This window comes from Sparus aurata, chromosome 20 (genome assembly GCF_900880675.1).
Source record: "Sparus aurata chromosome 20, fSpaAur1.1, whole genome shotgun sequence".
Lineage (NCBI taxonomy): Eukaryota > Metazoa > Chordata > Actinopteri > Spariformes > Sparidae > Sparus > Sparus aurata.
In genome coordinates this window covers 17224996-17252270 of record NC_044206.1, presented here as the reverse complement: position 1 = coordinate 17252270, position 27275 = coordinate 17224996, and the positions used below count along the sequence as shown (strand labels likewise).

The following is a 27275-nucleotide window of genomic DNA, read 5'->3' as shown; positions in this document are numbered from 1 at the left end:
CAAGTAAAAACTTGAGATGACAAAGTTTTGCTTTTAAGTTTCATGCCCAGTTTAGTCAGGGTGAAACCTCACGTAAATCAAGTCTCAGAGCAGTCGAGTCCAAGTCAAGATTCTTTTTTGTTTTACCACTTGTTTTTTATTTTTAAAATACTTTCCGCAGAGAAAAAAACAGCTGCCTGTATTACCACGTATTCAAACTCCATCATTGCAAACTCGTTCTGTGACTTGCCTCAGGCTAGTAAAATGCTTCAAAATTAAAAGGAGAACAATCAAGTACATGGTCAATCATAATTTATTCTTATGCTAAAATGTACAGCATTTTAAGTAACTGACAAAAGGAGAAAAGTCATAAATACAAGAATGTCATTCTGTCCGATTTTTGTGCACATAGCCAGGTATTTCCCCCCTGTTCTTACCAGCAACTCTGTACAGGTACAAAGGCTACAAAAGAGCAATATAAACAAAAACACAAGTACAAGTTGCGTTTTACATGCAATCCATTAGCTTAGTTTGGTCTATTCACAGGCTCTATTCTTCTACACTTCGGTAAAATATAAATCCAACATTTTATAAAGATAGAAAACAAATCTACAGATGGAATGAAAACGTAGCTTTAAAGGCATTATGTAAAATATCGACTTTGGACTAAATTTATATTTTCTTTATTGTTATTCATCGTTATAATCATTTAGTTCTTTTTAAATTCTGCCACACTTCTGGACATTTTGAAATGTTTTAGAATTTTTCAGGGTACAAACACTGAGATATGCTTTGTTATTTTTGACAGAAATCAGTCTGCTTTATTAAACAGAAAGCTGCCTCAAGGAGATCTGTTACAAAAGACTTCAGAATTATACATACATAGCAATAAAACCTCTCAAACCGAACAGAAAACAGGACTAAGTTTACATTTTTTTACATTATTAGAATTAACAAAATATAGTTTCATCTTTCTCCCTGTGGAGGGAAACCTAATAAAGGCCAGATATCTTTAAAATGGCTTGCTATTAAGCACAACACTTGTACAGTACTACTCAATGCACTGTCACTAACAGAGACTGAAGCATGCTAGTTGTCACTTTACAAAATAAGTACAATAATTTAAATATACAAAGGCATGAGTATAGTACAAACTAATTGTCAGCACTGTTAGACAGGTACACTGAACAGGTTCAAACAGCCACTAACTCCACTTGTAGCAGGCACATTAAATGGCTTCATTTGAGGCTGCTACACGACTGCAAGACCACTGATGAAATCTCTACCTCTGAGCTCTGAACCCGCCCTGCTCTAAAGACACATCAGAGACACTAACACTAATTAAATAGATTTTCATCGTAATGATGTAAGGCTTCCCATTTGGAGAAACAAAAATACTTTTTAACATTAGCTTCAAAATTTACTCATTGATGAAAATTTTTGCATTCTTTCCAAGTGCTGCTGCTGGTTTTTAAGTAATAAACAATAACAAAAAGACACCAAAAGGAGGAAAATAAAAAGGCCAGATCAGTGCATCTTTAAACAGCAAAATGCACGTGAGAAGAAACTGCTCAGTCCTGCGGACAGTTACCGCCTGATGAAAGGCCCCTTCAGGGACTGCTTGGACATGCCAGTGTTCATGTAACCATGGTGACCAGCTGGAGTGTACACCATGTTGCCATGTGGTGGAGCCTGCATGGGCTGCTGGGGGTATGGCTGTGTTCCCATCATTCCCATCTGCATAGAGTACTGGGGTGACTGGTTCATATAGGCATGGTTGCCATGGTAGCCACTGTTCATCATGGGCTGGCTCATGCTGTAGCCGTTCATGGCGTTGAGGGAGGACATGTTCATGGAGTTGACATTGTAGGCTGGTGCCGGCATGATGTTCACGCTCATGTTCATGCGTGGCATGGCAGCCAGCGTCCTGGAAGGCGCCTGCATGGCCACAGTCTGTGGCGGCCGGGCGTACATCTGCTGCTGGTGGTGCGACAGCGGGGCCGACTTGGAGCGTGATGAGATATGACTCTTGGAGGCCATTTGGGGCTGGATCCGCTGCGAGGGCGGGATGCCCATGTTACGCTGTAGCATCATGGGTGGCGGGGAGCTGAGATTCGGGGGCGGGGTCATGGTGGCCTGCACCTGTGGGTTGGGGACTCGATGTGGCGTCTGGGATAAAGAGACCAGGCTGGAGTGCTGAGATGACAGCGATGGGGTGTTTGCATAAGATGTGATGGGGTGTGAGGCCGAGTGGTTGAAAGGCAGCGAGTGAGGATGGTCTATGAACGTGTTGGTGAACTGCTGCAGTTTAGCCAGACTGAGGCCTGATGACTGCGAGTAGTGCCCGCTGCCATACTCCCCCTGGTGGTTGATCCTCTCGTAGAGGGCGAAGTTTGGGTTGCCAGATTCAGGGATGTCTGCCAGCTGCATGGTGGTGGTGAAGTTGGTGGGGATGGCACACTGCGCCATGGACTGCTGCTGGCTGTGCTGACTGTGTTGATTGTGAAGGCTATGCTGAGCGTGCTGATTGTGCTGGCTGAGCTGATTGTGCTGCAGGTGGTGATTGTGGTGGTGACTATGCTGGTTGTGGGGATTGTGTTGACTGTGCTGGCTTAGCTGATTGTGTGGACCGTGCTGATTGTGTTGGCTGTGCTGATTGTGTGGGCCGTGCCTGCTGTGAGAGTTGTGTTGAGTGTGTTGGCTGTGCTGGCTGCGCTGGCTGTGTTGACTGTGCTGGCTGTGCTGGCTGTTGCTGGGGGGCCTCTCCACCACCACACAGCCCTGTGGCGACTTGACGTTGCAGTGTGGCGGCGAGCTCAGGCTGTTCTGCTGAATCATCCCACAGCTGCCGGGGTTGACGGCGGCCATTTGCTGGCTCACGGCACAGCTGCTCTGGGCCAGGCCACTAGGAGGGATGCTGCCATAGGAGCAGCTGTTCTGGGAGGGGCCTGCCCCACAGATGCTGCCGCCCATGGTTGAGTCGTAGCTGCTGGGGTTCTCGTAGTTCTCTGTGGTGCTCTCGATGCTGCCCAGATCACTGAAGCCGCTGTCCACAACCTGCTGTGAATGATCCGACACCGATGGAACGTCCATCATGGGGCTCGTCTCCATGTTGTGGAGCGAGGGCACTGAGATGGCACTGTGGTCAGGGCTGATCTGAGTGTAGCCACTCTCAAGGATGGAGACAGCCGGGCTGTTAACAGAGCGTACCGACTGACTGGGATGGGACTGCGCCGAGGAAAGGGGGCTGCTGTGGTCTGACTGGGGGCAGTCATCCAGTGTGGTGAGCTGGGGGCTCTGGGCCACATGGGCGTATGTCTGCAGGGTCCTGCAGGGCTCCTGGGTCTCCACACAATCCTGGAAAACATTCTCCCGCTCAGTCTCCTGCGTCAAGGACTGAACAGCTTGGGCTGTCTCTGAGTCAATCTCTGCGCAGACTGGAGGGTCCTCCCTCAGCACGGGACTGAGCGCTGGCCTCTCAGCAGGCTGAGGAGGTGGGGGATCTGGACAAGGACTGGGCGCGCTCTCTTCCTCTGACTCAGAGTCTGCAGGGTTATCCGAGTCTACAGCTGCTACTGAAGCCACTGCTACTGCTTCAGGTTGTGGTGTTGCTACTGTCGTTTCTGTCACTGACTCCTGGATGCTTTCTGTAGCAGTAGCTGGTTCCTCTTCACTGCACGGTACTGTAGAAACCTGCTGACTCAATTCAGAGTCATTGTCTTCTTTTGGATCTAAAAAAGGTTCAGTGCATTCGGGTATTTCTTTCGCACTCTCTTCCAACTCTGCTTTGCTGTTCTCAGGTTCTGCTGGCTTGCTGTGACTGTCATCTTCATCATCTGCATCCTGATCCTCGATTTGAGTTCTCTGCCCATCCTCCTCCTCATCTTCCTCATTGTCATTCTCTAGCAATACAGCACCCTCTGTGCTGTGTTCCACATCTTTGGCTGGGGAGTCCTGTCCGTGTTCACTCTCTTGGTCTTGCTGATCATCTTCAGGTGGTTCTGGGGAGTCATCTCTGTCCTCAGGCGTGGGGGACATGGCGCCGGGAGAGGCACTAGGTGAGCACACCGGAGAAGCCACGGGAGATCCTTCAGGAGAGCTCGACTTCTGAGAGCCAACGTCAGGAAGACTTGGGGGCTCCGAAAAGGACCTCTCTAGAGTTATGTTCGGACTAGTGGAGCCTCTGCCTGCTTTGCTGCCCTCGTCTGCACTGACAATATCCTGGTCAGGTTCCTCTTTTGCTTCTTCAGTCTGAATGTGGTGCTGCTCTGCCTCCATTGGGGTTTCAGGGGGTGTGTAGAGGTTGAGCTTGAAGCCCATCTTCCGCTCATTCTTTAGTCTCCATTTAGGAGGGCCACGTTTCACTCCTTTCGGCCAGCCTTTCTTCCGTTTCACTGGACGGGGTCTGCTGGGTCTCTTTGAGAGGACGTCAGCTCCTTCAGAAAGTAAATAAAAACACTTTACTTCTTTGCCAGAGGGAGAGAACAAACTGCTGGACATAAATTCATGAGAAATTATGTAATACAGAGTATTTTCACAACCATCAAGATGCAAATACCTTCATTCCAGTGTTCACGATTGTCTTTCTGTGCATTTTTCTCCAGCCTCGGGCGACCTCTCCGGCGTTTCACTGGTGTAATCGGTGTCTTGTCCTCCTGTTCCTCCTCCTCTTCTTCTTCCTCCATCTCGCCCACTCTGCAGGTGCGCTCCAACAGGGGCATAGGTCGCTCATCCTCTGAGTTTTCAAACGGCTCATTCAGCACCTCAGTTGTCTCAGAGATGGTTTCTGTTGTAACACTGCTGTTTATTCTCTTCCTTTTACGCCCTCTCTTCTTGAGCACAATGGTTCTCTGAAACACAAATAAAAGAGGAACCAGTGTAAAACAGAATAAAACCTCCATCAGAGTAGAGCACCTTTGTAAAAACTGAAAACTAGCGCACTAGGTGGATGACCTCCATGTGGATATAGCAGGAATTCATTCAGGCTTTTGTGCTAAATGTAAAATGTTAAAACCACACTGTAAGACTAAATGTTTAAGATGCAGCCTGGTGTGGAAAACCACAAATGAGACAGGCAGAGTAAGCTGAAACCACAGTCTATATTTTACATTCTCCAGTTGTTTCCCACCGGCTGCCTCTGACTGAACCGCTTGCCTCTCTGAAATCCTTCACAAGAAGAATGTGAAATCAATACTGTAACTAATGCACTAAATAAACTCGAACAGCCAGTGTCGTTCTGTTCTGGTTCTCACAGTTTCTGTTGAAAAGGTCTCCCTGACATCATGCACCCGGCTGTAATATTATCTCCAGCACAAGGGGGCAGTGCCATATAGACAGAACAGATGTGAAAAGCACAGAGGAGGGCAGTAAATTAACCATGACCACTGACAATAGTACAAGGTTTAGCCTGCACAGTCTCGACACCAGCAGTGAAAACACAATCTATTATCTACAGCTGCAGGCACACAGGGAGGCTCCAGATGACAGGAGGAAGCCACTGAACCCTCCACTGAATTCATGAATATTTATCAAACCTTTCCATCTCACCAGAGTATACAACATGGCCCCTAATGAAGGAAAACACCTAATGATATACATTTAAATCCACTTTGTCCTCAAATAAAACTCAAGATAATCAATGAGATAATCCCGCTGGGGGACTTTTGGTGATGCAAATGGTGCATGATTCACAACAACAAACAATAAAAGTCACCTTTCTCTTGGCTGCGAGCATTGCATGGGCTTTTGTCAGGATGGGTGGTGAGCCATCAGAGCAATCCGAATCATCCTCATCATTGTCGTCGTCATCATCGGCTTCGTCATCGCTCACTTCCTGCGACTGCTGGATGCGCCTGGTCCAGGACAGCGCAGGGCGGCGTTCATAGGTCCTGTAGGGAACCTTGCAGTGGACCTTCGTGAGAGGTTGCCTGCTACTGTGAGTCATCATGTAGCCCTCCCTCTCCTCCTTCTCCCAGCAACTGGCCTGCTCCTTCAGCCGCTCAGCCTGGTAATTAAACAGACAAGACGCATTATCTCTGGGAAAGGCGCACGCACGGCTCCAACATCTGAGCAATGAGGCTAATGGGAAAACAAGAGATTGGAATTAGCATCATGACAAATGAATCACTGTAGGTTCCTCCTGATAATACGAACAGCATCCTGATTGGATGCCTGCCCGTCATGGAAGAAACATTTCCGTTAAGTAACCGTGGAAAGATTTCATGGAATATTCAGCACTATCAATTATGTAGTGAGCTGATTTAGGGCAATTTTGCACAACATTAGATGCCTGCTGACAGCGAGAATGCGTTTCCCTTTAATGGCCTCTCTTTGAACTCTCCAGCTAATCAAACAAACATCCAATAACAGCATTGTTGGCAAGTGTAAACAAATAACTAGTTTGCCCTAAATGAGCAAGGGAACCTACATCCATCTCTGCCTCCCTCTCCTCCTCAGACAGGACTGCGTTGAGAATTGTGGAAGGCGTCCAGCGCAGGGAGTCGGGGTCCACCTCATTCCGGCGTGGGTTAGCCCTCAGGCTGTCCATGTGCCTCTGGATCAATCGCTCTCGTCTGATCAACACGATCCTAGGTCACAATGAGAAAAGCCAGGCACAGAAGTGTGAAGCGCTAAGAGACAGAAGGTGATGTGTGGTTAAATACAAGCACAAAGACGAGCTCTTTGGGATAGCAGGTGCTCCATGTCCTTGGGGGTGCTTAACCTGACTTACTTCTGTCAATATTCAGCGGCATTAATGGATATGCTGTTAAAAATATCCGCTGGCCTGGATAAGTCAGACGGCATACAGAAGCGGCGGCACAGGCTCAAGGAGACTGCGGCTCTGAAACTGACCTGCCATCCTGTCTGTCAATCATGCCAAGCTGCTGGAGAGTAGCGGCGATGTCATGTGGACACATCCCAGTGGCCCTGCTTATTCCTTTAACACTGATGTGTTTATCTGGGTGCTTATAAAGGTACTCCAGTATGACACTTTTCCAATATGCCAGGTAGGATAAGCGACCCAGATCTGACAGCGGTTTCTCCGGGGAGCCGGCTTGTCCTTCTTGCCTGGTGAGAAGGTAACCTAAAAAGACAAGATTCAAACAAAAACAAAATGCTTTAGTCAAGCTGGAGGCTGCCGCTGCTGCGTTTATTTCAGAATGCAATTCAGTCCCTACACACCCTCCCTTATGGATTTCATATTCATGTAAGGATGTGACACCAAACCCTGGTTGGGATTTCACCTTCAAATAGTAGAAAGGGAGGCGAGGCAATCAGTTTTTCTCTCCTTCAACCTCTGTCAAAAGCTATGATACATGCTGGCAAGGGCAACAAAGGAGGTTGAACGAGGGGAGTAAAGAGGAAACAAAGCGACAGAGCGAAACAGAGAAGCAGCTGGATGTCATTGCTCACAAGAGACTACACTTAGGAGAGATAACGAACAGGAGAAAAAAAAAACCTAATACTAATATGTATCTGTGTGTAATTAGTTTTATAGCAGCCCTGTCAAGGGTCATCCATTATGAGCGGCATGAAATTAATTAATGCCTTTTAATGTGCACCCACTACCGAGAACCAAACAAGCAAATCTAATCACCAAACAGTGAACACATAATATTCCAGTAATCATGACAATATTCATTACTAAAGCTAAGAAGAGCAGCCTGTGATAACAAACACTTAGCAATGAATATTCAAATAAATTAATTGAAAAAAGTCATATTTCATTCCGTGCCATTTTACAAGTATATTATCATTAATAAGCCGATACAAAAGAGCTACTCAGCGTCCTTTGAATTATGATTTAAAAGAGATCATTTTTCACACAGGCACCCACTAATGCTCTACTCTCAGAGCTACCTGAGACAAAGTGTTCCTCTAATACAATCCAATATAACAGAAAATCTTAATCTAAACAACTTCCAGCTCCAAAGCTACATTTTCCAATAAAGCCTTCAAAGAGCTCAGAACTCAGCTGTGTTCAATCTCCCTTAATCCCTGTCTTTGTTATCAGCACACTCTCAATATCACAGATCCTCTTGCATCTCTGTGTCTCAATGGCTCCCAAAGTGAACAGGAAATCAAATGCTCCATTACCGCCCACCCACCCCACGCTCGCTCCCCTTTTCCTTCTCTTCATCACACACAAACTCGGCATAGAGACAACTCCTGAAAACAATAAAACGCCTATAATGACAAAAAAACCCCAGCCTGCCTAAACACAGAAATCCACTCAAGGCAGCAACTGTTTTCATAAGTGGACCACAAGGCTTTAAATATTGTATGTGATGCATTTACTGGTCTAAAACATAAAAGCAGTATCTACACCTCGTCACGAGTCAAGGGGAGAAATGGGGTATTTTTCTATGAAAAAGCTCTTGAAGCGGTGCTAGGGTGAAACACTATTGGCTGTCAAATAGTGTATGCAGCCAGAATGTAATGTTTCTCGCTCCTAATCTTCTGTGATTGCCTAAGCACTGTACATGAATGCCCTTGATTAGGCTACTTCAAAGCCTTAACCAAATAACAGCACCTTGCCACAAGCTACAAATTCACCCCTTAATCTGAAAGTGTTTGTAAAGACCAATGAATAAAAAAACACCAAAAGAAAAAAACCTCAGTTCAGTGGTCTAAAAACACATTAAGGAACTTACTGAAATCAATAAGGAACCTTCCAAATCCTTGCCTTTGGTACTGAGGCATGATCATTATGCAGGAGACATTGTACTTCTGCTGGCAAAGCTTTTCCTGAGGGAAGGAGAAACAGATCAAGTATGTCAGAGCTCTGCTGAAGCTGGCAATTTACTGCACCTGCCATTGTCCTTGTCTAAAGCTGTGCACGTGCACACGCACGCCACACACGCAGGGTGATGAGCTTTCAATGGAAAGTTTCACTATGTTCTGATTCACGGCCACAACAAATGTGAATTATCTTTTATGGTTAATCTGTTAGTTTAACTGATTGTTTCTTATTCAAAATGTCATAATAATCAATAGCTGTGTTTCCATTAACACATTTTTATGTGCTAATTGAGGTATGACATTAGCAAAGGTTGTTTAAAATGGCATGTTTGCATGCTCGCTTTTAGATTATATACTTAATAGGAGATGAAAAACACTTTTCCTGATTTTGACATAGCAAACACTTAATTAACATAACGGGTCTGCTGTTTTTGCTTTGAGAGGAAGAGAAGAAGAAGAAGAAGAAGAAGAAGAAGGAGATGAAGAAGAAGACAGAAGCCCTTTTTAGATAGAAAAGGCGGCACATTCGCTCCATGGTAAGGGCGGTTATGTGCCGGCCTGTCTTTCTAAAACGGAGGCGTAATATTACTCCTTTTCCAAAAGCCGCCTCTGAGATAGGCGTAAACATGTGACGTGACGTGAAGCTCGGAGTTTGGCTGTGAACAGTTGACAACGAATTTGTCTTCAAAATAAGAGCTTTACATTGCACCCCATTGGAGTTTAGAACTGGCTTCTTAGCGGGGGGCTTTTAATTTGAAAGTAGCGACCGGTCTTAGCTTGCCGACACAACAACAAGCTAACACAACCAAACAGCTACAGAGACCGAGGAGACGCTAGCATCTCCTGGATCTCAACGGCTGTCCAGTTGCTCATCTTAATGTCCGCGGATTAAATGATGGACTGGCTGCTGTGATCAGCTGTTTCTTGGTTTTAAAACTCCCTGGCTGTTGGTCGCACAACAGTGCAGGTCATTGACACCTCCGCCCACCTCACGCAGAGGCCGGCACATTGCTACCTCGTTTTTAGATAGCAGGCGAGGCGGTAATAAGTGTACCCTCCGAGGCGGAAAATCGGTGGACCAAAACAGACCCCCAATTTGCCGGCCTCTGTCTAAAACTGCGGACCGAGCCGCCAAAAGGACGGGCAAATTGGCGACTTGGTGCTCTGTCTAAAAATGGCGAGTGATGAAGAAGAAGAAGAAGAAGAAGTAGAAGAAGAAGAACAAGAAGAAACCAACTGACTGATTAGTATTTTTCTTGTTCTTCTTTTTGAGGTTTTTTGGAGGTTAGAAAACTGGTTTTGTTTCTGGTTCACAACCTCTTCTTCTTGTATTACATATACAGAGAGTAATATGATAGATAATTTGGCCAAAACTACAACTTGCATGGCCTAGTTTATTCACTCCAAACCAGATGTCGAAAATGCACTTAATTTCCTATTTTTGTTTTGTTTGTTTTACGCAAACATTTTAAAAGTATGCCTCGAATTTGCATGAGAAATTGATGGAAACACAGCTAATGGTAACAGCCTATAACGTAGAAATTTACAATGATTGAAAACAGACAAACAATCCTTACAGTCCAGAAGCTTAACCAACATTATGGCATTTTATCTTAACTAAATTAATTAATAAACCTTACTGTGGATAAGTAAAAACCCATGTTACGAAAATGGACAAATAACAGTTAAGTCTTACTGTATCAGTATTACTATTCATAAATGATGTGCGGTATATTCCTTCATTTCCCATATAATCACTCTGTAATTCTTACCTTAGAGAAATAGCCCACAAGATGACAGCCTTTCTCATCATTCTTTGTAAGTATGTAGAAGAGGAAAGGCTCCACATCATAATACAAGGTCTTGTGATCCAGGAAAAGCTTGGCTAACAGGCAGAGGTTTTGGCAGAATAGTTTGCTGACATTTCCATCAACCTAAACATGGAATAAAAAGAGCAAGAGGACACTGTTCAAACAGCTCCCATTTCCCCCTCCTCCTCCCAGAACCCATTCAGTGGAATCTCATGCAGCATACAGTTATTGCTTTATTGCTGTAAAGGGAAGCTGACCTCAAATACGGAAAGGTCGTCCTTTCTGTAGATTTCATTGGCTGGCGGGTGGAACCAGCCACACTTCTTTGTGTGTCTCTGGAGAATGTTTTTGCTTCTCATGTACTTCAGACAGAACTCGCACAGATAAAGCTTTTGTAATCTGACGGAGACAAAAGGGACAGCTGTGGTTTGTACTCCAGCGACATTGAAACAAACATTCACATAAAATGCAACTTTAATAGCACAGGAACTGGCATTATTTGCAACGTAAGAGCAGCATTACCTCGAATATTCAGGCGGGTAAGGCGATGAGTACCAGGTTTGGATCTCATACTTCCCAAATTCAATGATGGCAGGGCATCGCACGGAGTCCGTGTTCATCAGAGATCCAGTTCTCTGTGAAAAGATCGAGTGAAATGAAATGGATAAATGTGTTATCCCAGATAATTCACCCTTACCATGCCTCTAATTACCAGTCCATAGTGGCTCATATTACGATTGTGATCCACAGATCTGTCTAAACAAAAGCTAGATAAGATTCGAACAAAATGTATTGCTATAAAGACCTTAAATTCCGAAATGGCATATGATCTTTAAGTCCCTCCTAATATCTGAGGTAGCATCGGAACTAACAGCTTTCAGAATAGCAATAAGTTTCAACTTGTCCCAAAGTACACTGAAACCATAAGAGTACATATGGCAAATCAAGGTAATGCTTGATAATGTATTATGTCCTTGTCACCCACCTCTATCCTAAATAAATTAAGACTACAAATTTGTGAGTCTGCCTGAGAAAGTTGCGCTTAAATTTTGTAATATTGTCAAGGGATTGCATGATAAAATTAATATTTAAAACAGAAGTTGACAGACATTTTGTTACATTATACCTTCATGTAAATGTATGGCACATGTCGATCTCTTTAAAATATGAAACTTTATCTTAAGTTTGATTTGAAAAATATGTAAAACAACAGATGATCTGGTGTTGTTTATAGACATTAAAGGGATAACCTGAATAAATGATGACATTGACATCAAGTAACATAACAAACGGGGGCTTTGTTCAGCTGTGGTGATCACCTTTATTCTATAATCACACATATCTATTTGGATTAGAGTGGTCTCTTCAAAGATGACAATTTCTCAATCTGAGCACTTATTGGAGTTTTGGGACCTATGTGTTAGGCAGTGCATGCCACCACCTTCATCAAAGGACCAAATGAGGGAATGTCTGTTGGAAGAAGGGTGTGTCATCTCTCCAGTATGTTTTTGGACAATCAATGCCTAGGCTACTGAAACTGTTGTGGCGGCATATGGTGACACTTTATGTTGGTTTAGCATTTATTTTGTCACCAATCTGTACATATACAATAAGATGTAACCTCTAGATGTCATTGGAAGACCTTATCAAACACCTTGTCTAACTTGAAGTTATCAATACATTTTGTTATTACAAATAAGATTTCTCACCTGTGCTGCAAGTTCCTGCACATGTGTGAACGTCTCAATGTCCTCCTCTGTGACGTGGTCTCTCGACATGGCCGCAAAGTCGGCTCGGGCCTCCTGCTTCACTCGCAGCTCCCCGTTGTGGCCTGTTACAGGCACAATAACAAGACATCAACACATCAGATAGCACATCACCCTGGCCTGTTTGAAGCAGCCGTGGCTGAATAATCTCATAAATGCATTCTATGCAAATGTGCTTATACTGTGAGTTCTGCTGCTGAGCCTGTTTGAGGCCGTGTCTCAGAGGAATTTTATAATGTATCATCTTTGCATGTTTATATGAAAATCCCTAATGTAATGAAGTGAAACTAAATCACTCTAATTGCGTAACTGCTTTCATGTGCTTAGTCATCCACCAAGACAGTTTCCCATGAATGAAGAAGCAGATGCAGTGAAGGGAGCGAGTGTCGACATGAAAAGCAACTGATGTCGGAAAGCAGGCAGTAATTCTATGAAAGACATCAACACCATGACTTAACCACCAAAACAAAAACCCATTACAAGTGGACGTGATGTGTCATTAACATATTTATGGGAATGTGCTGTTGGGATAAGTAGTGTTTGTGCAGTATATTGTTTAGAACTGGATGAAACATATATCCATTTGTTTTTCCTACGTGTTATCTGTTTTTTTTAAACTGTGACTCCACTCCTGAAGACAGTGAAATGTAGGGGTTAGTGCACTTCTGGCTATAATCATCATGTCAGCTCTGAGTCAACTTGGGTGGGTGAATCACTGGGTTGTATGTGTCTAATGACCGCTGGAAGTGAGGTTGAGTGGAGACAGAGATTTCAAGAGTGAGGGTGGGATGAGGAAGAGTGCTGATGGGACTACAGCCTCTGCTAGGTAGTGATCACAATGTGAGCACTACTGCAGAGGGGTCAAGGACAGAGCAAGGAGCAACATGAGGGAGTTAGTGGGCCATGCACTATGACAAAAGCCAACGGGCGAGAGGATGGAAGCCACGTAAACTCCGCAGCCAAGTCAAAACGCAACGAAACTGGGTTAAGAAACTAAAAGAATTCAAATTAGGCAGAAGATTAGTAGTCTGTTAGAATGTTGAGGGTGTCTTCTCAAAGAAAAGATTAGCTCTAGTCTGGAAAAAAAATAACTGCGAGTGTCAAGCTTTAAAAAAATAAAGAAGAAGCTTAAAAGTGTGGAGACGCAGGTCTTGGCTGGAGTTTCGAGCCTTGCTTACCATGATTATTCTCAGGCTTAATTCTTCCGTCTGTCAAGTCTCCCTTTCCTGGCGAGGGGGCTCCCTTCTGAGGGCTCACTTTATACCTCAGCCTGCCTAGTGTCCTGTGCTTTTTAAGGAAGGGGTTACGTTTGAAATGACTGACCATCTTAAATGGGTGTCCTCTGGGTCGGCCTGGCCCAGCAGATGTGGAGTGTAACCTATTTTTATTAAAATCATTCTTTCCAAGGCGCTGGGGCCCCGTTTTTGGCGGATGGGGAGAATCCTGCTTATGGTGCATGCGCTTAGGCGGTGCGTAGCAAGGTAGTCGCTTTTTCCGCGACTGGCCCTGAGTAGTAAAAATGTGAGAGAGTCCGTCAAATAGTCCCTTAAGTTGGCTGCTATTGCACAGACTACTCAGGGAAGGAACACTAGACTGGCTGGAGGAGCTCTGGGGTGAGTTAGCAGAGGTGGAGCTGCTGGACACCAGCGAGGGTGGGCTAAGGCCCGGCAACGTGGGAGCGGGAGGGAGGGCAGAGGACGAGGGGGTTATCTTTTGTGTGGTGTCAGCAGTGAAGGCAAACGGCTCCTGTGGCTGGGACAGTTTGGGCGGACCCTTGTCTCTAGAGCCTAACTGTCTGGCGGGCGACTCTACGGCTACAGCTCGCGAGCGACGGCCCACGGGGGAAGGGGTAAAGAATTTGGAAAGCCCATCGATAAGCCCTTTGGTTTTCTTGTTAACGGTGAGTGTAGCTGGGGTGGAGGTGGGCGTGAGGGGGGGAGTGGTGGTGGGGGTGGAAGTGGTGAATTGGGTGGCGTCGACCGCACAACAGGGGTCTGCAACAGCCAATCTGTCTCTGGCGTCCTTCACAGATGCAGCATGACCAGATGAAGGTGTGGAACAGACGGTAATCTTTTGACCCCTACCAGGTGACCCCCTTCCTCCAAGTGCTACCATGGAGCCGTCACCACTGGTTAGAGACCTGCCAAGACAAGGAAAACAAATATCAAGTACCGTATGTAAGTCCAATTTTGAGGTGCTTGTATTTCCATTTTATGCTACTTTATACTTCTTTTCAACTAGTACTTTTTACTCCGCTCCATTAATCGTACATGTACAGTACTGACAAATGATGTGATCAACTTCTTAAATATGATGCAATATTAGAAATCAACCCACCAACAACATATGAAGTTAAACTTAGCTTCACCTCGAGTTGTTACAATATTAAAGTGCAGCTTACACTCTCATTCATCAATTATGCATTATCTAAGGGGCCATTCTGAATAACGAGTACTCTTATTTTTGATATTTTAATTAAATTTTGCCGATCTTCCACTACTGCAGACTGCACCCCAGATCTCTAGAATTCATTCTTTATTTCTGCATGAGTAACAAGTGTTTTTTGGAAGCAATCGACACATTTTGCACTCCAAAAACTCAGCGAAGTTCAGTTGTGCTTAAGTAAATAACTGTTAATTAATTTTGATGAGAAGAAAAGATTTTACCGCCACTTGTATTTAATTATTGTTTGTTTAGTGTGTTATTTTTCTCTGTGAAAGATAATTCCAGTTTATAACGGTCTTACTTTATAATCTGAATCTGTTATGACAACACTGTATGCCAATAGAGCTGCGACGATTAATGGATTATTCATCAACTATCAAATTAATCCAATGAGAAAGAATTCCAAGAAAAATTGTTATTCCTACACACACTGATTCCTTCACACATGATGATCTATTTAAAAAAAGTTCTGGTCAAAAAGACATTTTCTCAAGACGTAAAAAGTGGTGTGCATGTTGCCTTCAACTCCAACAACTACCCCACTGACTAAGAAAATAATCACCAGGTTAATTGAAAATAAAATGAATATTTAGTTGCAGCCTGAAGGTTCTAAAGTAATTGTTCAGATTTGGAAACACACAACATCTGTAAGTTGAACAAGAAACTCTGCATATGAACTGTTGTGATATTAATGTGGGGTATTGATTTTGTTTCAGCAATGCCAACACATTACAAAACCTTAACAATTGACTGTGAGTACAACAACTACAATGTTATTATAACCAAAAGAAACTTTCCTTTAATAAAGTACTAATATTGAGGTTATTGCACACTTACATTCTTTGTTTGAGCTTATTTCTGGGCCTTCCAATTGGCTTTGCATATCGACGTTTGATCTGATCGGCTTTCTTGTGCAGCAGCTTCTTCCCATTCTCCTTCGGCCTGCAGACTTGGCAGATCCAGGTTCCTGGAGGGTGTCCAAACACAGAGAGTACCGTTTAGGGTGGGTTCATCAATTCAGAGGACATACAGTACGTTCATTTGAAACATTTCCTTTAATACCAAGAGCTGGCGAGACTCCTACCAGCTCACAATGACAATCAATTACTCAGCACAAAGTGAAAATCCATAAGAAAAACATTGGGTCAATTCTCTGTCCAGTCAAATAGACTTCGTGTCAGCTTGTTGAGCAAAGCTATGTGACTCGTATGAATTGCCTGCCAAACATCCTACCACAGTACGTGCACCACCATTACAAGCCTCGCTGTAGGGTCAGTACTGTAATCCAGAGATAGCAAATCTCCCCAGGGATGCTGAAATAATTTGATATGCATGCAAAGCTTCTAATAAGCCACCGCTGCCTCTCTGTGTGCTGAGTGACAGCCCCATACGGCCGTGTGTGAAGAAAAGGCTTTGAAATGACAGCAGAGAGGGAAACAGAGAAGCCAGACAGTGTAAACACCTCACCTTTTGGCATTCTTGAAAGCGGTGGGTCGCAGCATTCCATGTGAAAGCCCCGATCACATGAATCGCAGAATAGCATCTCATCCTGAAAGGAAACAGCAGGCATGTTTGAGGGACGTCGCTGTTGCATACGTTTAACACCCCCCCCGCACCCGTCATTTAAAATCTTTTTCCTGCACAAGAGAGGCTTTAACAAATCTGAGGGAAAACCAACAAATCCTCAGGGATGCACAAAATGACATCTACCTCAGCACAAGCCAACAACACTGAAAATGGTAGTGATAAGATGTATGCATTGTCATACTTACAGCATTCTTCCCCTGTATTCGACAGGAGCTGCAGGTTTTGCATTCAATACACTGCCATCGTAATCTCTTCACATTTGAGGTTAATTCGGGGGAGAACTTCAGACATGATGGATGCCCTTCAAAAGTAATCGAAAATGCATATTAGGAGTTTTACCAGCGTTGACAGTGGCATGTAGCAAGAGGCTTTCTAGTTATTCACACAGTACGGTTAAATATTAGCACATTACCTCATCAGAAACAATGGTGTGCCTGTATGTCCACAACACTTTTTTCCCCCCTGCCACAAGTTGTGTCTAAAAACAGTATGATCAAACATCTGAGCCGCTAATTACAGATAATTTGATCTTAATGAGGCAGAAACAGTAGCTGCACTCATTCTAATGGAAGCCGATCCATGAAAGTCATGTAAAAGCTTGCCTTCTCCCTCACCCGGCTCCCTCTCATGGTTGTAAAACAGCTGTTTTACAGTGAGAGCACAATTTGTGTACACTATGAGCGGTTAATGAAAACCACCTCGACGCTACTTAGTCAAATTTGTGCTATAAAAATGTCACCAGGAGAACAATTCCTTACGGCATTTAAAATAATTGTTCAAACATAATTGACTCCTTGGCAGAGGTAATTTTATAGGGGGTTCGCAGTTTTGTATGGAACAAAAGAACAGTAAAGGAAATGCCACCAATCTGCAGCGGGAAAAGGGTTGATCTTTGATCCACTGTGCTTGGTGCTGCTCTATAAGGAGAATCTGAATTGAGGGAAAATGACTTGGGTGATTTCAGATTCTAACAGCCACTTATGGAGCATCTGCCCTTCTTGAGCCCGATGAGGGTTGCAAGCAATTTGGATCCCTCCAGCCACTCAATTTGAACATTGTTCTTCCATTAAATCCCTTAAAGGGAAGTGAGAAATGTGGAACAAGAATGTGACATCTGCCTCGCTGATGCTGAGAACTGCTGCTACAAGGGCTGGGTGTAATGCTACCACACTGTATATTGATAGATATTAGAAATGTGTCAACACTCATTTTTCTGAGGTAGCTATGATATCACTGGTTTTATTATCTGGCAAATCAACAGGATCATAAAGGCAGGAATCCTTTACGAAAATGTTTGCGTCAATACAAAGATTTTTTTTCAAAACAGCCATGTTCATGCAGTTATAAATACATTTGGTTGACTGAATTTCCAGAAAATGCACCATATCATACTCACAGCTCTAAATGCTGAAGCTAAACACAATTCTTAGACTTATAAAAGGGCAATAACTCAATATTAATGACATTTTTGATAGCATGGCAATGATAAGATGATTTGCTTTCATACTGTATCTTTACCAAATTAAGGATTCAAAGCAAATGCAAGTTTTTGAAAATGCCTGACCGATTTATCACATATATCAGTATCAGCGTTTATGTTTTCCAATATCCGCTGATAAAACTGTCATCTGTTATGCGGAGAGCCTCAAATCTGACATGCTTGGGCTAAATGAAGGTGTCCCAGAGGGGTTCCATTTTGGGGTCTGTTTTGTTCTTAACCTCTGTACCCTGCTCTGTATAAGCACTGCGAATTACCAGCTACACTCCAAGTTTTTTGCTTTTAATGGTACCTAGGGTTTTTGACAGATTCAGGAAACTGCATTTTCATACTATGCACCTTGGTCACAAATAGCTTGGAGAGAGATCTGAATTTAGGTGATGAACTTACGGATGTTACTCGGAATGTGGTGAAGGAGGCATGTGGATGATTTTCTTGAGGGGCCACTGTATTTAAACACCTGTTCTTCTGTTTTATTGTGGATATGATGTTTCATATGTTACATTTTATTATGCTGTGATTTTGTACAGCTGCTACCTTGACCAAGTCTCCCATGTTTGTTAACCACAATTTGAGGTATCACAGTTTTTTTTTAATTTATCTCTATCAGAATTTTGTATTCCCTGATACTGTTGATGGCATTGGCCTTTAAAAGCAGACACATATGAGTTTTTGTCTGATTCAATCTAGATCATTGCAACAAAAAAAGTGTTAATATTTAACACAGGCTTTTGCATGTATATGCTATACTGTGATATCATATCTCCCACTTCTATTCCTCATATAAATTCACACTGTTGCTTGTGAGCCTTTGCTAACATACACATACAACAGTTTTGTCCAGACGACAGTATGTTATAGCTTGTGAGAACATCCAAGAACTGAAGCGTTACACAAGGCGACTTACCACTGCTCCCACAGTCTGCACAGGACAGCAGCTCTTCTGGCCGCTTGTCCCGATTTGACTCTTTCGTTCCAAGACAGAAACTGCATATTGGGATGGGGTCAACCCGGAGCTGGGTGGGAACACAAACAGAGACAAACTGTTTAAAAAACACAAACGGGCACAGGCTGTGTATGAAGTGCTTGAAAGCCTGTTTGTTTTCGGACATTTTATCCTGCCGGGATTTTTGAGATCACTGTGGACATATTGTTGGTTAAAGCGGGACGATGAAACCAGAGTGAGCTTTAATGAAAGAGCCAGAAAAATATGAACTAGAAGCATGAGCTCAGAGAAAGAAAAAAAGAGTTGACTTCTCACAGACTAAAAATGAATAATAAATGAGTCTCATCCTCAGAGATACGCTGCGTTTGAGATCCACCTCCTTTATCCATTACATCTGAATGGGTAAGTGATCTTGGTAATCATAGTTTAAGGGCTTAATCCAATTCTTAAAGCTTGCACTCCAGTCTGAAAGGATTAACCAGCATGTAATCAAATTACCTCAATAATAAAACATGCACTCATTGTTACCGCCATGATCCACTGTAAATGTTGCAAGTCTCAGAACAAACACTCATTTAAGGGCTTACGGTTAAGTTCAGAAGAAGTAAAATATGAGCACAAGGTTTAAGAGGATTTTCCCATTGATCACTCACAATGAAGAGAGGCTGATTTCACAGAGGAGAAGACTTACAACCAGTCAAAACCAATCACAAGCTGAAATCATGACCAGACTAAACTCCCGCTGACGTAATGTGGCTGTCCTTTAAAATATGAGATCATATACACCAGCCTCTAGAGGCGCATCAAACAAACTGCTGCCACCTTCTTTTTCTGCTCAAGAGGAAGTTCTTAAAGGAAAATAACACTCACCGGGTGTGGGCATAAATAACCCACCTCATCATCAGTTTACACACTAAGGCCTCGTCAATTGACCGGTGCTTTGAAGGGCACTCTAGGGATGCCCATAATTAGTTCCTGGTTTCTATGACGCACATCAGCATCCTGACCTCAACAAAATTTGCGACCTCCAAATCTCTATTGGTCGTGACCTCCTCCTGACCTGCAGCTGAATTAAAGGGAGATCTATTTTTTTTTCATCCGTCAACAAACACAAGACAGCAGCATCCTTTCAACCAGCCTGCCACATGATTGAGCTGAACCCCAGGAGGGAAATTCAGCAAGGATGCAGCAGGGATTTTGGTCATTGTTCCTGGCTGTTGTATCAATTAGTTGTTACGGTGAGGGGAAGCAGTTTACTGCCACATCAATGATTACTCTATTTTCCAACCTGCCAGGTCAATATTTGCAAGCAGGCACTGGCATTAGGAGCTGACTGCTGCTCACAGAGCTGCGATTATAGACATAAAAAAACGCTGAAATGCTTGTGTGTGAGGGGGCTGCACCTGTAGGATATAACACTGCGGCTCAGAGGTAATCAGTGATTTTCGCATGGTCTATTGTTATGGAAGAAAAATTAACACATTCTCCAACTGTAATTAGTACAATCTTGTTGAACAGGCCTGTTCGTATTCAGTAAGACTTTTTAATAACCATCCTTATTACATGGTTACATTTATAGTTAATTCAATGTTAGTGAATAGTTATTTTACTGTTAACAAACACTGAAATGCTTTATAAACAATTTATTAAGCAATTCAGGGTGCCAGTTAAACTTTTTATACTCATTACGTTGGTGCACCTAAACTTTTGTTTAGGTTCACCCAATAGGAAATTTAAGTCAAATTCCTATTACATCACATAAATTAAGAAAATATGTTTTCTAGGAATATAGTAATAATAGTTCAAATGCAACTGTCTTAATACCAAGTTTGTGTTTGTTCAAAAATATTTCTACTGGCTATTTTTTGTCTTAATTAGACCCACCAATGAATATGTTTTGTTTTGTCTGTCTTCTGACAGATTTTTGGGCTCATGTGCAAACAAAATTGTTGCACCCTGGAGCCCTGCAATTGTAAGGGTTTATAAACATCAGTCACAGCCACCCAAATAATGTTTATAGATGAACTACACAGTACTTATTTACCATTAACAAACTATTATTCATACCAGTTGCAACTTTATAATAAACAATGTTGAATCAATTGGTTTGTAAAGCATGTATTGTTTGTCAACAGTGAAATAAGCATCATCTTAAGTTTACAGATATATTATAAGCTAAACTCAAATGCTAAACATTCTATGGTTTTGGCTTGTTTTCACATCGCTGTAAAATTAAAATATCTTTGGGTTTTAGACTGTTGGTTGGACAAAAGAACCAAATCAAAGATGGGACCTTTGGTTGAACTAGTAATGAGCAGTCAGACATTATACAGTCTAAATGAATCAATGATGAAAACAATCTTTGGTTGCAGCCCTACATGTAACCCCACTGTTTTGTTAACTGGACTGCACACAGTCTGTCAGTTTAGGGCTAATCAAAGTTTAAATCCCACTTCCTCCAAGTATAAATAAATGGAAAAATGTTCGCTTTCTGTCCTTTATCACAAGCCAGTCTGTGTTATTATCACCGCTGAAAGATGCAGCCAGAGGCGTTGAATAACAAGGCCTCAGTGTTGTGATCTCTTCAAGAGTTACATGTACAAAAAGTGCATCTGTGTCGTTCCCATTATATTGCCTGCAGAGGCTAACTGAAATCACTGAGTAAACAGTTTCCTTAAAGGCCTTAGAGCTCTGATTTGGCTCTAACAAATAGTGCAAATATGATTTCTGTGACAGAATTATAGATACAAGCAAGAAAACGAATGTAAAAAGCTTGAGATTAATAAGACATCAGTGCTAATATGCAGCCTGTGCACACTGCTGATGAAATGCTCGACGCTGAAGTCTTCACTTCATAACATAGTCTCCACTGACTGAGCTATGAAGTCTAATCCAGGAACTGGAGAATTAATTTCCATCAGGAATATTCTAAGGCCTGGTGATTTTAAACCAATAGCAATTTGCAACTGCAAAAAATGGAGAAACAAACACAGCTGAAGAGATGCTGATGATTTACTCGGGGATTCTAAATTAAGTACATTACAGGAAATTATGCTGCTTCAAAAGAGCAGGCTGTCCTGAGTGAGGGGGTGGGGTCCTATTAGAAAACTGCTGGTAGAGAGAGAGAGAGAGAGAGCTCAAGTGGTTGCATAACGCAGCAGGAGGAAAAAAAACTCTCATTCCTTGCCTTTGTTCCTGCCAGAGTCTCTTCAGAATCTAATAAACTCTAAACCAAGACTGCTCTTTTTTACCTCAAAGTATCTCTTATTCTCAACACGCAGACACACACGGCGCACACACACACACGTTCTTCAACAACTGAACAGGCAGAGCTGTCTCATCCTTTGAAGTGAACGGTAAACCTGGACTGGGCTAGGTGATGTCATCAAGCCCGGAGCAATAGGTTGAAATGTTCCAAATGGAAAACAGCAGGCCTTCCTCAGCTATGAGAACCATCGCAGGACACTGTGTCTCTAAACAGTTCTCAGTTTCACTTTTGGCCTGACCACAGACACAGTCACAGTTGTGGCTGCAGTTTCAAGGTGTCGCTTCCTGATTATTCACTGTGAAACTGGTGGGGAGCAGGGTGACATCTCTATAGCCTGATGCTTGCTAGCCACTTCAGCTGCACGACTTGTGCATAAACTATTAGACCGCACTTCATCTTGATAAAGCCTCAACACGCCATCTGCAAGGAGCCTTCACAACAAACTATCGAGATGACTGTACACTGCACAAATGAGAACTATTTTCCATGAAACACCCTCCCGCATCTAACAGTGTCTTAAAATTGCAATGCAAATACAAAAATGCTGTCATTTTAAAGACATCTGTCGGCAAATTGTGTTATAGCTAAGCACCAGTAATAGAGACACAATCTCTGCAAACTCGACACCACCCCTGAGGTGCCAAAAGCAGCAGAAACAATGCAACCTGGAAGTTTGTTTATATGGCTTTATTTCCTCTCTGGGGCATCTCAGTTAGCACAAAGGTCATAATAGCTGCATGCAGTCTGAGAATATTCTGTCCAACCACACATATTTCAGCTGCACAATTTGTCAAGACTGGTTTACGCTCAAATTTCCAATAAAACATCCCAAATCTGTTCACTAATGCTTTGCTAACTCACAAGACAGCCAGCCACATCCCCTAAGGTCATTAGGCTAGAGTTACATAACCTGTGGGAAGTCTACAGCAGACTGCCTACCACACACTGTCAGCATGACTTTCTGATTATCCAAGCTCTCTTATTATGGAGACCAAAAGCAACACGGCCCCCAAAAGGACACACTCTAGATGGCGTTGTGTCTGACCTGCCAAGATGGAGTTGCAAAGATTAAGACCACAATTGTAAAATTCCTATCAAGCAAATTCCACTCAGTGGAGCCCTTAACTTTCTGGAAACTCCTTAGTGATTATATCATGGAAAGGTTCATAAAATGTCATTAGTTCTCGCAAAAGAAAGCTTTACTACATACTGGAGCTGGATAAGAAGTAATCCGTAACACTAATATTTAACATCAGTAAGAATATTTTGGCAGGAATTTTACGATTGAGATGATCTGGATGATTCTTGAGGGTAAAAGCAACATATAGACCAAAGTCCAGGGTAACATGAGGGGAAAAGAGTGAGGATGAGGCGGCCAAGGTGTGTGTACCTGGTCTCGCTCATGAGGGAGGAGTGTCACTGATGACAAGACCAAGGGGGAAGCGCTTGGAAACCTGGGGCCCCTTCCCTCTGCACTGCCATGGGTGATCTTATACCGCGGGCCATTTTTTAACAACCTGCCGTTGTTGACTGACCGCTTGGCCGCCAGCCGCAACCTCTGCCGGAAAGCAGTGTTGTCAACAATGTTTGAGAGGTCATCCTGGTTCCTCAGATACCTCTCAATGTTCTTTAGCGAGGAGCCATGGGTATCATCCAGGCCCTCGATGGCCCTCTTAAGTATTTTATTCCAATCAATATGGCGCAGATCGCTTGAATTCCATATAGATTCCTTTGATGGCACAGATACGTTTGCAGGCGGGATTGATCCAACTCTCCCGGGATTTCCTGGGTCCTTGTAGGAGGCGCTCCCCTTATTTGTAACCTTGAGAATAGAGCCATCATGAACACTTAATTCCAACTGCTCAAGGACGGTCTTCCTGTCCAGTCCATGCGATGTGGCCACCGCATGACAGATTCTCTCCTCTGAGGGCCTCTGCTTTTGCCTTTTGATTTTCTGTATTGCTTCAAGAATCCACTCCGTGTACAGAGGGTTTGCAAGTTTTACCATGGTTGAACAATTAGACTCACAAAAATGTGATCCATACAGATTCCCCCTTTCTGCTGCTGAACACTGGGTACATCCACATCCTCGGTAAGGTCAAAAAGTTATGTTCCACTACAGCATCCACATATTTCTTCTCAATCCTGGGTCTCTGACACTGAACTTCAGGAAAAGTTGGCACGAGTAAATTCCACAAGGGTAGTCACCAGCTGACCTGGTGCTGTATTTACTTTAATCCCAGATCAAATCTAAAAGAGAAAAGAGCAGAAATAAAATGGTCAAACACTTCCTCTTATTCACATTCTATAAACTAGCTTATAGCATGTTGGTTGCAGAGGCTAAGCTAAAGGAATGCAGGACTTTTAGGATATGTTAAACAGATGGACATAAACAGATGCAGGAGCTGTCATGGTCGCTAAAGAAATTCGAGTGACTTAATCCACAGCCTGACACCGCAATCCGCACATTAAACCAGATGTCCCTTTCAAAAAAGGGACTATTTTGTAAAGTAGTAAGTTTCCACACAACGTCAGGTAGCTAACGTTAGCTAGAAACTTCTACGGAGCTCTGGGAAAAGTATAAATAGTCACGTCGACTGATACATATTTTCGCTTTCAGACTCCTTGTCGACATGAAGGAAGAGAGAGAGAGAGAGAGAGAGAAAAAAACAACAACCCACCCTTACAAGTTATTTCTATCGCACGTAATTCCCAAAATGTCACCGCGACGTCTCACAGTCTGAAACCCACGAAGTGACTAAAACAGACAAAAAGGAGATCATACGTAAAGTTTAACCGTTAGTTGTCCGCACGCGACTTTTGACAGCTCGACGTCCGCAGCGACAAAACTGATCAGCGCGAGCGTTAATGACGGACGTATAATCAATGCTCACTTCCTGACAGCTGCCGAGGCACGTCCGCAAACATCCACCGAGTCCTTTCACGACGGCAGAAACCGGTAACAAGCGCGTAACAAACCTAGAGTTGTGCTCCGCCGAGTTGGGGGCTGATAAATGACAGTGTTGCCAGCATTACTGATGTCACCTAAACAGTCGCCATTTTGTTACAATGTTGTAGTTTACATGAATCCGACATGACGCTGATTACAATCCAATGGAGTCTCATTAAACCTTACCTACACTAATGTGCCCTCCCTAGCAACTTCAATATTGGCTGTAAAGACAAGATCCGATTTCTGGTTTGATAAAGCACATGTCAATCTTTATGTATGAGCTCACTCTAAGAGGCACGGCACTGGCTGTATGATCTGTCACTTCACTCAATTGACCCGCCTCTTAAGGTGCCTTCAGTGACGGATTGATATCATTTACCTCCAACACTCATAATATCGGAACTTATAGCTCTAACTGCAGCGGCGGAGTGTTATTAAGTCATAAATACGCTATAACGGGCATAAACTGGAGGAGTGGTAATTAAATAAGATGAATATTTAACCTCATTTGCGAGGCGTTTAACACCGGCCCACCTTTACTCCCATTCCTCCTTGAAACAGTTGGTTACACTTGAAAGTGATTTGGAACATTTTAGACTTTAATTGGCTGTTTGTTAAATCTATCATGTCTTTGCATAAAAGAACCCTGCAGAGGCTCGATTTAAAGTGGAACATCGTATATTATCAATCCAAAGGTGGCGTTATTCAAGACTCCTGCGAGGCTAAACGTGTCTAAGCTATCGCCTTTTTTCTCTCCCCCTCCTCTCTTTATCTTCCTCCCCTTTTTTTTCATTATTTTCCCCGAGAGGAAACCGTAATTCTCCTGATATTTAACATTTAAACTACGTGACGTTAAATCGTGTGTGGGGAGGGTTGGTGCGATAAATAAACGATCCGCCGAGCGAGAAAAAGTGTGTGTATGTTTTTTTTTTCTTGCTCGCTCTGCTGGCAAGCTAAAAAAAAAAAAAAAAAATTATATTAACGTCCGTGCAAAAAAACAAAAAAAAGGATGGCATGACCTCTTTATCACCATTAACTATCAAATGTCTCCCGACGAGGGGGAGAAATAGTGAGCCCTGGAGAGAGAAAGAGGCGTTCAGGGGGGAATACAAGTTAACACGACTGCTGGGAGAGCAGCTCCTTCATCACTGCTCCTCAATTATGTATCGCTAGTTTCTTTAGCTCAACCATTTCTCAGCTTCGGCTCCGCTCTCGTTTTTTTTCTCCATATTTTATTAGGGAAATGATACACAAGCACTCCTCTGGTTTGTCTTTTTCTTTTTTCTCCTCCACGCCGTTTTGTTACACGTTACACAAACAGACCTGCCTATCTATCTATCTATCTATCTATCTATCAATCCATCCATCCATCCATCCATCTGTCTATCTATCTATGTATGTAATGTTCCGCCGCCGTGGGCGAGTTAAAAAAAAAAAAAAAAAAAAGAAGCGGGGCACAAGAAATTAAACGAGCAAGTTTCATGCAAGGATGAACATATAACTAGTATAGAAGAAGCGACAGCGAGAGAGGAAGAAGAAGGAGAAGAAGGGAAGAGAAGGGGAGAAAAAACGAGGGCACACAGGCTACCGTAAATATTTGCTGGTTTAGTTTTACCTCTTCAAGTTTTTCCCCCCCTCGGATACTCCTCTTCGTTATCGGGGGAAACGTCGAAGGATAAAAATGCGCGGCGACATATCCGAAGCGATTTCCTTGAGGGGGGATTTGATCTCTCTTTTTCTAAAAAAAAAAAAGAAAAACACGCGAAGGGCTGGAAAGCTTGCGCCGAGACATGGAGAGGACCTGATAACAACTAATTGAAAGGTTAATCTACATAGCAGCCTGTGACAAAGTGGTACCCTCCCCCTTCTTCTTCTTCCACTGTAGACATCCCTACTTCAGTGTAGTGGAGCGGACCGTCGCCCCTTTAGTGCGCTCCTACAATGATATTGTCAATTTCACTTTTTTTTTTCTTCTTCTTCTTCTTCTTTACCCCACCACCACCAACACCACCACCACCACCACCCCTCCTCCATCAACATGTCCAGCGATGAGCCAAGGGGAAACATTTTTTCACTTCATATTTCCAGGATTAGTCTCGGCACTTTTTTTTTTTTTTTATGTCATAACACCCCTATTAACATTTATTCCCCTGTGGGCATTTTTAAACTCCCCCACCCCCCAATTGATGTGCTGTAGATATAACCTCAAATGTGATTGATTTAGACATAAACACAGACTTTTTCTTCTTCTTTTTTTTGGGGGGGGGGGGGGGGAATGAG

At 43.1% G+C, this 27275-nt stretch overlaps 1 protein-coding gene across 8 annotated transcripts; it reads right to left on the bottom strand.

The window, feature by feature from the left end:
* Positions 1 to 274: 274 nt before the first annotated feature.
* kat6b (K(lysine) acetyltransferase 6B) lies at positions 275 to 26972 on the bottom strand. Of its 8 annotated transcripts, none has more exons than XM_030399775.1 (17): positions 26611 to 26972; positions 23433 to 24292; positions 18736 to 18844; positions 16516 to 16631; positions 16211 to 16292; positions 15581 to 15710; positions 13477 to 14438; positions 12242 to 12363; positions 11055 to 11167; positions 10790 to 10931; positions 10494 to 10655; positions 8634 to 8727; positions 6832 to 7063; positions 6407 to 6566; positions 5693 to 5983; positions 4538 to 4829; positions 275 to 4415 (listed from the first exon to the last, which is right to left on the bottom strand). In XM_030399775.1, the coding sequence occupies exons 2-17, from the start codon at positions 24048 to 24050 to the stop codon at positions 1567 to 1569; spliced, it is 6474 nt and encodes a 2157-aa protein (XP_030255635.1). In that variant the 5' UTR covers positions 24051 to 24292; positions 26611 to 26972; the 3' UTR covers positions 275 to 1566. The 8 variants fall into 8 exon arrangements, with proteins under 8 accessions (XP_030255635.1, XP_030255643.1, XP_030255641.1 ...); XM_030399783.1 differs by having other exon boundaries at positions 14383 to 14438; positions 26611 to 26968; XM_030399781.1 differs by lacking the exon at positions 26611 to 26972 and adding an exon at positions 25179 to 25267 and having other exon boundaries at positions 1567 to 4415.
* Between the last annotated feature and the right edge of the window lie 303 nt (positions 26973 to 27275).

Bases quoted from the DNA above. Each gene is read 5' to 3' on its own strand.
- kat6b (XM_030399775.1), bottom strand. From the start codon at position 24,050: ATGGTAAAACTTGCAAACCCTCTGTACACGGAGTGGATTCTTGAAGCA. The intron at 16,293-16,515 runs GTAAGTATGACA...GTTTCCTTTCAG, and splicing joins GAATACAGGGGAAGAATGCT to GATGAGATGCTATTCTGCGA. The intron at 11,168-12,241 runs GTGAGAAATCTT...ATCTTTTCACAG, and splicing joins TGCAGGAACTTGCAGCACAG to AGAACTGGATCTCTGATGAA.